Here is an 11,652-nt window from a genome sequence, read left to right on the forward strand (position 1 = left end):
GATCCCTGCTGTGGGATCTGCCAGGGCAGAGTGATCCCTGCTGTGGGGTTTGCCAGGGCAGAGTGATCCCTGCTGTGGGGTCTGCCAGGGCAGTGCACGAGGAGAGCAGCAGGTGGTTGGTTCTGGTTGGGTGTCACTGAGCAAGGAAGCCATAGATCCCCCTCACCATCGCTGGGGGCACTACCTGGTGCAGTGTTTGTCCCCCAGCTGCACAGCAGGGCACGGGTTGTGCTGTGGCTCAGCTCTTTGATCCCATCACCCCTTAGTGCTCCCATCCCATGGGGCAAAAACACGTAGTCTCCGTGTGACAAGTGGGGCAGAAGTGCCTCCTCTACCCATTCCTGTTTGCAAAGCCCTCTGAGACTTCACAGCGTTTGGGGCAGGCAGGGATTTCGTTTTCAGCTCTCTGGTCACACACACCTATTATCTGGTTTCCCGTAGCCTTTGAATGACCACTCATTTTCCACGGGGGGTGAAATAAGCGGGTGTTCGACTTCCTCGGGCCGCTGTGCTGCTTGTCGAGGATCCCATCTTGATGAGTCTCACCTAGAAAACAATGTGTGTGCACAAGTTGTTGTTGCAGCCCCCCGCCGGGTCCCAGTGGGGCAGAATTCCTCGCAATAATGGCTTTTGCATGTGGCCCGGTCCCCGCGCGGGCTCCTCGGGACAGCATTGTTCGGAGGAAGCCTTGCCTGCGTCTGAATAGCGCTGGGGGTGCCAGGAGGAAGAGAGGAGGAAAGGGAAATGGGGGAGCTGCTGGTTTGTGTCGCATCCATATCAGATGACAGGAAGTGGGGATGGAGGGTGGCCGCGGGATCTGCGCGGGGCCACGGCTGTGCCAGCACCCCCCGGCTCTGCACGGCCCACGGGGTTGCCATAGCAAAGCTTTTTGCGTGGTCTCACTTCTTTTTTTATTAAGGCTTCGGGTTTTCCGTGGCTGGTCTTCCTTCAGTACTGAAGTCCTGGAGAACTGCTTGTCAAGTTACTGTTAATGCCATCAATATTTTAGCAATACAAATCATAGTCACAGCCTGAAACATTTAGTTGTACAAGAACTCTGAGCTGTTCCATGGAGAGTAGGTGACCTGCAGTTGTAGAATTGCAATTGCAAATTGCATTTGCATCCTCTTCAATCTAAATAAAATAGATGACACAAGTTGCTTCTAGACTCTTAATGAAGTTTGTTTTCAAGGAGCAACTACCACCTCCCTGCTAAGAAAGCGTTATTTGAATGCAGAGATTCTCAGAAGAAAACAAACCACGAAGAATTCCTTTTGGCAGGACAGCTGCAGGGTTTTGTTGGTGCTAAACAGAACACAGGGGAGAATCCTCCTTGCCTTTCCCCTGCCTCTGTAATGGCCAGAAGGGGAACAGCATTCTGGTGATAGGGACTTTATTTCCATCCCGCTGAAATTCCAAGGCCTTTTTTCAGCAGTATGTTTACAGAAGCAAACCTGAGGTGCACTTCCATATTTTGGAGGCTCTGGAAGTTCAACATGTGGGGGGTTTTTTTATACATCACGTCTCCAAAGTTGTTTTTTTCACGTGTGCGTCTGTAACTGCGTGTTGGGAGCCTGAGGTGGAACTTGGCTGCTGTGTAACCATCGCCTTTTTTTTCTTGCTCTTTTCTGTCCCACTTGCCTTCTGAGCACAGACTGAGGGTTCCTAGGCTTCTTGGAAGACCATGCACTTCACGTGTATTCTGAAGGATGTAGGAAGCCTCCCATAAGCAATTCCAGTGTGTGTGCTCTCCTGGGAGACAGCCTGGCCCTCCCGCGCTGCTCGTCTGTGCACACGCTGCACCTTCACCTCTTTAAAAGTGCACATCCTGAATGTCCACTGAGACCCATCCTGTGGGATGACTCACATTCCTGGAACTTTCTTGCCTGGCTCCTGAAGCTTAACAAAGGGCTAAAGCCCTTTTCAGACATCCTATCAGACTTTATTAGGAAAAATGCTGTCTGCCCTTCCCATCTGGACTGTCCCTGGAGTTGCCTGGTGCACTTGGCTGGCTTGGGCCACTACTGAGCATTCATGTCTGGACATGGGAGGTTTCATCCAGTGCCTGGTGCTCCATGGGCACGTGGTGTTATCCTGGTAGGCTTTCAGAGCACTGAGTGTTACCTTAAACACTGAAAATTGGGCTTAGACTACTTGGCTGTCTAACAAACGCTGTACAGCTCTTGGGAGATGAGTCCTGACTAAGACACCCTTAATAAACAATTAAATAACTCTTAAATGCCAGGGATGGGGTCAGGCAGTGAAGTAGCAACTTTCCTCCCAGGTCAGCCAGTGTTGTTAAACACTTCAGTCCCAAGGAAACAAAAAAGCTGCAAAGAACTTTCAGGATCAGATGTGGCCGAAACAACAAATGTGCTCCTTGTTTTAAGTTGCTCCATGCACTAGATACTAAGCAGACAGATTTACCCTGGCTTTCCCCAGTTTTATTGGAAACAGCACACAATCCCCACTGGATGGCAGGAAGATAATTGGCTAAAAAAGTGTCTGACTTCCATGAGCCTGTCACTGAAAAGCTGTCTGAGCCAGAAGCACTGGCAGATTTAGCCTGGATGATAGTGAGGGCTGTCTGGTGCCCTTTTTTTTTTTTTTTGAGATGTAATGGCAATTCCTAGTTTGTTCTGTTTATTCTTCTGTCTTCCTGCTTCCCCAGCTCTGCCAGGCAAGTGTGGTTGCCTGTCTGTGTGCCCTGGCCATGTCCTTGTCTGTGCACTGGTATTCCTTGGCACAGGGAAGGGATGGGACTGGCACTGCTTGTACAGGGAGTGGGAGGGCAGCAGGAATAGCAGGACCCTGAGGGACTCAAGTGCTGTGGACTGTGGGCTTGGAATACTTGTTCTGGTAGAGGAATTCAGGGGATGGAGCTTCAGGTGGTTACATCAGGGCTAGAGGGGGGGAGGCATAGTGGTTATGCTTCAAAGTAGGTGTGATTTAGAGAAGCAGAAGACAAAACCCTCCCAGACCCTCAGGAGCCATTGCATAATTGCCCAAAAGCCAGCTATTAATAGATGTTCTGTGTGCCCTTCAGCTGGCTCTGCTGGGAGGCAGCTTTGTGCCTTGGGGTTTTGGAGAGGCACTGATAACACCACTCAGAGCTCTGGATGCTGAGAGGTGCTGTGCAGGGCACCCCCCTCTGCAGGGATTTGGGAATACGTGTATGACGCAGCTGAACAGCTTCTGTGACCGAGTGTGAACTGTGTGTGTTGGGGGTTCCTCTTTATCTCCTCACTTCCAGTGATAAAAGATGTCATGAATGTCTTTTCTCCCTTTCAGATACCACCTTCTGAAACTCCTTCAGAAGTTTGGCAAAGTAAAGCAATTTGACTTCCTCTTTCACAAGTCTGGTGCTCTGGAAGGGCAGCCAAGGGGTTACTGTTTTGTGAACTTTGAAACCAAACAGGTAAGTTGCTTTTATCTAAAGTTCTGATGGTTTCTTTCCCCTCCTTTTTTTTTTTAAAATATTAATTTAGAGCTACAGCAGGAAGGGATAAATTCAATACCTTGTCTGCCCAAACCCCATGGACTCTGACAGCTCCACTCTGTCACAGCCACTTTGTGACTGCTCCTGGAAGTAACAAATACCGATTTCCTTTCTCCTCTGTGGTCTTTCCCTGAGTCCTGCTTTCTAATGCTTCTCAGAAAGGGGCAGTTCTTTGGCCCACTTTTGCAGTGAGCTCATGGAGTTGCACTGTGGACACGATCCACACCTTGAACCAGCCTGCCAGCCCACCTGAAATCCAGAACTGCTCTGGAGTCGTCCTGGTTTTAATTTTGGCTTCATGAAAGCACAAACCCCAGCTTATACAACATGACACATCTGCAGCATCCTGGAGTGAGCTGCCCTTAACTGTCCATTTGGGCTTTTAACTCGTTACAAATCAAAATTTCAAGTCATACTCCCCAACAACATCAGAGTTGTAGTTGTTTTGTCACAATTCTGCTGGAATTGTCCAAAAGTTAGGAAGAAGAGCATGTTTGGAGGTTGCTTGTGGCTGTATGACCTCAGTTGCTGACAAGGATGTCAGAAGACCCCTGACACTCTGGATTAGCTCTAGAAAATTATTCATAGCAAGGTGGAACAGCATTGCAACATAAATCTTCAGCTGCTGTGAGTCAGGTTTTATGGGAGTGTCCCAAAGCTGCTGAGAACAGGACTGAGTGGATCATGTCCCCAGTACCCACAAACAGGATCTGGAATGAGCATAGATAGGTGTTAATGAAACACATGTAATCACTGTAAAGAGCCACAGTATTTTCTCCTGTAGCATAAACCTCCCTCTGAATGCTGTATTTCCCCCATTTCCTCCCCCCAAACAAGTCTAAGGATAAAGCAGTAATGCTGCTAAGTCTCTTTACTCAGATGTTGGGGTCTTCCAAAGGTATCCCTGGGCTGGGCTACAACGGGGTGGACTCTCTTTGCCCTCAGAGAGAGGCACTTACAGTGGGCTGGTTAACGAAGAAAAAAATCTCTGTGCACGTGAGTCGGTTTTGACTAAAGGCTCGGTTTGTTTATGGAACTGTCTTCCTGTGCAGGAAGCAGAGAAGGCGATCCAGTGTCTCAATGGGAAGCTGGCCCTTTCCAAGAAGCTGGTGGTGCGGTGGGCACACGCACAGGTCAAGGTGAGTGGCTCCTGCAGAGAAGAGCTGCTTCTGCTTTGCAAGACCGAAACACTTGAACGTTAAGGAGCAATTCTTATCAGAGGTGTATTGGACTGGCAGGGCAATTTCACTGTGTTCTGGGAAATAACTTGTGGAGTTGATGTTAACAATGTACAGCTTCTCTTTTGTACCACACTGTGCTGGATTAGCCGTGGGTGAGGACAGGCCCTTTAGCCTAGTGTTCTTTGTGAGGGGATTTCTGATCAGAGCAGTGTGAACACATTACTTCTATAAATGTCCATGTTTCACTCTTCCCAAACTTCATGAGTAATTGGCTGGAAGTTTGAATCCTTCCCATTGTGGTTTTGCTCCCTTTTGGGATAGCAGAGGTATGGAAATTCCCAATTACCGGTAACTGTGTTACTTTGTTTCACTTCTGAAAGCACTTATGTGGCAGGAGCTTTAATTAGTTTTGACTTTAAAGTAACATATTTCACGTCTAAGCTAAATATCCTTTTATTACTCACTCTGCCACATAAACAATCCAGTTTTTAACTTAGTACCTTCTGGAACACCCTTGTTTTAATTTTTTTTTAATTCTCTTTTCTCCTACAGTTATTTATTATCTCATATTTGATAAAGCAGTTCATTTTTAATAAATTTCTTTGAAGATAAACCAATTTTGGGGGAGGCAGAGGAGAACTGTTTGTTGCTATGTTCCTTTGGGGAGTTTCCTTTTAGCACATGTTGATTATCCTACAAGCAGCTTTCTACTCTCTCCTATCAAATGTGTTAGTGCATCTGTTTTGGATGCTAAAAAAACCAAACCAGGTATCTTCCTGGGAGGAAACCATTTTGTTTTAATTATTGACTTCAAGGGCTCTTGTCAGCACATCCAAGCTGGTGCAAATCCTGTCTCCATTTTCTGTAGCTCCTGGAGTGCCACGTGCTTCCGGATGCCTGGGGAATGATCAGGCCATAAAAGGAGTTTGAGGAGTGAGTGTCTGCTCAGCTGGAGCTGAGCTGGGCAGCTCTGGGCCTGGCTGGCCAGGCTCTGGGGAGGAACATGCCTAAATAATCACTTTGGTGCACATGGCATTTTCTAATCCCTCCGTGGAAAGATTTAACAGCACAAAACTTGGGCTTATTGTAACAAGTGTTTGTTTTAGACGAGATCAGCACGAGACAGGCAGTTTTGAGATGAGTGGCCAAGGCTCACCAGACACTGTCGGTTTGAGCAGCTCTGCTGAAAACCAAACCTGACTCTGTGCCAAGCGAAATAAGGAAGCAGAACACTGCAAATAGTTCAGGAGGCCCGTTGCCCACAGAGATGACAGACTCACAAGCTGCTTTCCACAGAAAAGAGGTGGTTCCTAACTGGTCTTTTTTATTTTTTCCCCCTTCTTTCCTCCCAGCCCCGCCTGATTCCGTGCACTCGTGTGCTTGGGTCACCTTCTGGCTCTGCACATGAAGAGCAGAGCAAGCAGAACAGTAGTTACCTTAAGATTTACCATCTTTGCTTCCTGCCTTATGTAGAGGGGAACAAGAAGTGACAGGATAAGGTTTAAGGATCCATAGTACAACGCACATAACTGGTATCAGAGTCTACATTCCCTGCTGGTACAAACCAAACATTGTAGTTGGGCTTTGTTTCTGTGCTTGGCCACTCAAATCCTTCCTAGCCAAAGCTTCACAAACCCCGAGGTGATGTTAATCCAGCTTTAAAGTGTACCTGTGGGGAAATGTTTCTTTGTTCCTGATTCCAGCTGGCTCAGTCCCTGCTCTCTTCCTTGCAGAGATATGATCACAACAAGAACGAGAAGATCCTTCCAATCAGTCTGGAGCCGTCGTCCAGCACGGAGCCACCCCAGTCTAACCTAAGGTAGGAGGTGGGGTGGGTGAGAGGTGACCCAGCTGTGGGGCTGGCAGGGAACCAACTTCTTCCATTTCAGTAAGATTAAGATTTAGAGCTGTTGGCATTGTTTGTGCTAAAATTCTAATGTGGCAGAAGAGCTGGTTTTTTGGAAAGGCAGCTGCTGTGAGGTAACTCATTTAATGTGGGACATTTTAGACTGGAAGTTTATTTTCCAACACGCAAAGCTACTTGGACAGTGGGAAGGAAAAGAGATGAGGAGAGGAATTGGGAATGTGTAGCATTCCAGCTCCTTTGGCCAGAATATGCTTTGGACTTCATGTGGATTTCAGTGAGGGGGTTTGTGCTGGACTGATTTGTTTCAGCAAAATGCTTATGAGCAGAAATTTCTACTGTAGTGGCAGAAGATTAAAACAAAGTCACAAGTAGTACTTAACATAAAACTAATTTATTTTATTTGTTTTTTCTGGTGTTAGGGCTGTAAGTCTTTGTCTGTGGGATGTGATAAATTCCAACCCTTGCATTTACCTAAAACACATAGTGCTGCTTTGCTAGTTCTCAGTATGGCTGAGAGAGTGTGTGGTTTTCCTCTGTGTTGTGTCAGTGGAACCCTGTAAGGAACCAGGACCAGATTAATGCATTAGCCTTCAGATAAAATGAGTTTGGAATTAAGAAGTAACAGGCTAGGAAGCAAGGAGCAGAGGGGTTTGAGTCATGCAGATTGCTGGCTGCATCAGTGGCACAAAGGGGTTGTTCTAGTGAGGATGGATGGTGCAAGAAGCCACAGCGGGGAAGGGAACATTGCTCAGTCCATATCCAACAGAGGATACTGAATAACAAAAGTCCTAGGAATTTGGGGTGTAACCTAGGATAGCTTCTCCCTTTGGGATAAACCCTGCTAATGCTGAAATAATGTTTCTTCCTGACCTAATTAGAGTCTGGGGTTTTCCCATCCCGAGCAGGCTGTAGCTGGGAGGAAGTCTGGCTTTCATTTCTGTGCTGTTCCCAGCAGCCTGCTCGGGGCTGTGCTCTGCTGCACATGCTCAGACCTCCTGAAGTGACATCATTTCACATGGAGTAGGAAGCCTTGTCGTGTTCTTGCCTCAGCGTCCTCAAGAAAGTGCTGAGTAGGTGCAGGGGCCGTTACTTTCTGGTGCTGTGATGTATCTTGGAGGAGCAAATCCGTGCTGAGGGTTGAAGTGCAGCAGTGTGGGCTCTGAGCAGTGTGTTCCTGCCTCGCTGAGGATGCAGCAGTGGGGCTGCCTGGCCCCTCCTCGTGTGATGAGTATTCGTGTGTCAGCAAAATCTCTAGATTGCTGTAGTCTGATTTCATGCTAAGATCAAGCTCAATCTCTCTTCTGCTTTTTCTCTTTCCAGTGTCAGTGCAAAAATAAAGGCCATTGAAGCCAAGCTGAAAATGATGGCAGAAAACCCCGACGCAGAATATCCTGCAGCACCCGTTTATTCTTACTTCAAACCACCCGATAAGAAAAGGACTACTCCTTACTCCAGAGCTGCCTGGAAATCCAGAAGATGATGCTTTAGGAGCGAGTGATGGTAGCAAGAAACACTGCTTTGTATACGTGGAGTGCTCCAGTGCTTTTGTACTTTGTAGAGTGGGAAGGACGCTGCCACCTGAGCAGGGCACGGCTGGCCAGACACAGCCTGGCCCACCTGAGGGGCCACAGCCCCTGCCAGAGCAGCTCACAGCTGAAGGCTGTTCAGAGAAGTAGGTTCCCTCAAAGCCTGTGATGAACACGCAGACAACCTCTCGTTAGCGTGCATTCATTAGCCAGATTAGAAACAGTAACCAGCGTACGGAGCAAAGCACATCCAAAAATACTCCATTTAACTGATTACTTTTTAAGTATTTTTGAACAAAAAGTATTCCGGTTCATGTTTTAATGGAGGGGAAGCACTTGGTTTTGATTAACATGCTGTAGTTACCATGGAAAACTTTTTCATCTCAATAAAACTCATTTTAAATAGATTTTGCAACACTTCTAGTGACTGTGCATGCAATATTTTATATGCACCAGAGCCAGTTGATTTTGCATTTTGATTTGCAGACTTCACAATGTTACTTTAGGATGTGATATCCTTAGGCTAATGACACAGCACAGGTATTTTCAGTGTCATTTAGGTTGTAGGTGTGTGCCTCTGTGTAGGAATTGGTGTATTTACACGCCACTGATGTGCTGTGCCCTGAGCTTCAGAGTTTGTGTTCAGTGATCCCCATCAGTGGTAGCTCCTCCTGAGCCAGATGTGACAACATGAGAGTAACTGCAGCCTCTGAGACACCTGCCAAGCCCGTGACCTCAGTGTTTGCCCCCTGCCCAGCCCAGCTTTGGTTTCCACTGGCTGGTAAAGGTGGTCAGCTGCCCCTTGGTGTGTTTGTGGTGAACTGGTTCTGCTGTTAGCTGGGATTCCCTGCCCCAGGGACTGAAGCCACAGGTCTGATGGATGGCTCTGGATCTGATCTGCAGCCCATTTACTCCCTAAATATCTGCAAAATAGAAGTCTGAGGAAAAAAAAAAACAAAACATTTTCCTTTGTGCATACAGTGCTGTGAGTGTGTGTGCCAGGGGGATGTCAGAGAACACGTGCTGGGGTCCAGGTGACACTGATCTCATTTTCCAGTGTGTGCTCTCCCTGCTCCCATCAGACCTCGCTGATCACTCCGGAGTTGCTTCCCCAGTCTGGTTAATGGTGGTCTCAAACAAGGGGGGGGAGACAGTTTTTAAAGGAGCCTCGGTTTGTGCACGCAGGAGCTGCTCAGTGGCACAGCCCAGGGAGGTTTGTATTCCCTCAGCAGCACGCCTCCCTCCAGGCAGAGCACGCTTCCTGCTTCCCAACCCAGCACCTGGAGCGGAGCCGTGCGTGTCTGGTGGAGTGACTGTTGAAAGATGAATTGTTCAGAAGTAGGTCTCATGCTGATAGTGTTTGCCTCCTAGTTTTTGGGTACCTGACTAAAGGGAAAAGTCATATCCTTGGGAGTTTGTACCCCTCTGAGTGTCAGGAACACCGGTTTACATTCCTCTGTGAACAGCCTGTGTTTGTTCCTGTGTGCTCCAACATTTGTAGCTCTCTGGGTCTGTATCTGCATTGTTTAGAAGAGCTCTCAATTCTGTTCCCATCAGGAATTTAGAAAATACCTGGATTCAAAGCAGGTGTGTGGTTGTGCTCCCGTCAGAAACATACTTTGATATTTATTTGTATTTAAATACAATTTGTTGAAATTCTCACGGCCCTGAATAAACATTTTAAATGCATGTTTTCCTCCAGGAAAGCGAGGGTGGCACAAGCAGGAAGTGAGTGAGGGTGGTAAATGCTTGGCATCAGCCGAAGTCCACGGATAGAACCCGGGTACAATGGCATCAGTCTTTTTTATTTTAATTGTTTTTTTGCACTGCCACTGTCACTAACAGAAGTGCCTTGTCTGCAGCTCGGCCAGACTCAGACCTGGGGGAGCCTTATTGCAGGTCAGTGTTTGTGTTGGTCGTTGCTGCTGCCGCCGGCCCGGCAGGCGCTGGTGCTGCCGGCACTTCCCGGGAATGCTGCGCTTCCCACGGCCTTGCAGCAAATCCAGAGAGTTCCTAACCCTGGAGCTGAGAGGAGGTAGATGCTCAGAAACATGTTTTCATGAGCATCAGCCCTGGGACTTGGCATGAAACCATCACAAAACAGGTTTGAAGGGCAGTGGGGAGCGCGGCATCGCTGCAACCGGATCTGGAGCTGTAAGGAGGGAGGTTGGCAGCTGGTGGTGGGCAGGAAAGTGGGGCTTGGTGCCCAGCTTCCCTGAAGAGGAATTGGGCTGTTTCTTGCCTGCAGCACATAGTCCTGTCCTCTGAGGGGATCCTTGCTTCCCCTGTATTTCCAGCAGGTCCCTGGGAGCAAGGTGGGGTACCGAGGGCAATATTCACAATGTGGGCTTTTCCTCTGTGTTTCTGCTATTCTTGTGCCTGTGGTGACAGTCCCTCACTCGGGATGGGTACAGAATCATGCCTTCGCTGTGGGAACACAGAACATTCCCAAGCCCAAATTTCAGGACTCTGTATGAGCTACTGTTTGACACGCTACCACCTCACTTTTGCCTTGTACGAGCTCCAGCGCTGGTGGAGGGAGCACATGGGGGTAAGAGTGGGGATGGAGTCGGTGCTGGTACCCTGTATCCACTGCTTTGCATTCCCCAGGCACTGCCCAGGCCCTGCTCCTGGTGCAACAGGAATGTTGGAGATCTGCCTGGTCTCAGCAGTGAGGGCAGGAGACCTGCTGCCTGCAGGGGCCAGGACATGATCCCAAGGCTGAGGAATGGCCGAGGCTGGGCTGGAGTCACCCTGTTCCTGAGCCTCTTCTGACTGCGGGGCCCAGAGAGCCTGGTCTTTAATGAGCAGCACAAGTGTGAGTGGGGCTGGGTGGTGCTGGGCCGTGGTGCTGAGCCATGGCCATCACAGCCCGACCTCACTCTGCGATGCGAACAAATCCTGCATGGCCCTGCTTCGACCGGCGCTGCGTAGGGGGACAGACAGCTTTCGTGGCTGTGTCCATGAAAACTCCTACGTGTTTCTTCTGGAGCAGCCAGAGCTAATCGAGACCCTGCCAGTGAGAACGAGGGGTTTAAATTGTTCTTTCTCAGCATCCCGCCTCTGCACTTGTCCACGTTCCCCCCATGCTCGGCCTCTGCGGAGCTGGGGACAGATGGGAGGACGAGCTGGTGGGCCTTGGACTCTGTTTCCTGGGGGTTTCTCAGGCTTTACTGCAACCTCGATGTTTAAACCTAATGCCTTGTATTTATTCTAAAATGGCTTTCATCTGATTTCCCTCTCGGTTAACAATTTAGCTGTCACAATCAATAACGGCGAGGATCCATCCCCGGCCGCCATCAGCTCACGTTACCGTCCTGCAATTACCCGGCGGTGGCACCGCTGCCGGGGTTTTGCTGGGGAATTATCAGGTTACTAATGAAGCCCGGGCAGCGGCGGGCGGCCAGACGCCGCGGCGGTGGGCGCGATCTCCGCCGCCGCGACCCGCGGGGGGCTGCGGGGCCGTCCCGGACCGTGCGCCCCGTCGGGGCGGGCAGCGGCGGGGCAGCACCGGGACGCCCCGGGCGCGGCGGGCCGCCCGCCGCTGCCCGGGCTTCATTAGTAACCTGATAATTCCCC

The 11,652-nt window shown here is 49.2% G+C and overlaps 1 protein-coding gene across 1 annotated transcript in view; it reads left to right on the forward strand.

The window, feature by feature from the left end:
- Positions 1 to 8,490, forward strand: part of RBM18 (RNA binding motif protein 18) — an 11,157-nt gene extending 2,667 nt beyond the window's left edge. Inside the window, exons 2-5 of the mRNA XM_027650155.1 lie at positions 3,292 to 3,418; positions 4,552 to 4,638; positions 6,414 to 6,499; positions 7,868 to 8,490. Of these exons, the coding sequence (XP_027505956.1) occupies positions 3,292 to 3,418; positions 4,552 to 4,638; positions 6,414 to 6,499; positions 7,868 to 8,027 (460 nt within the window). The 3' untranslated portion in view covers positions 8,028 to 8,490. The remainder of the gene's footprint in view (positions 1 to 3,291; positions 3,419 to 4,551; positions 4,639 to 6,413; positions 6,500 to 7,867) is intronic.
- Positions 8,491 to 11,652: the final 3,162 nt, after the last annotated feature.

Source organism: Corapipo altera, unplaced genomic scaffold (assembly GCF_003945725.1).
Source record: "Corapipo altera isolate COAL_440 unplaced genomic scaffold, ASM394572v1 268, whole genome shotgun sequence".
Taxonomy (NCBI): domain Eukaryota; kingdom Metazoa; phylum Chordata; class Aves; order Passeriformes; family Pipridae; genus Corapipo; species Corapipo altera.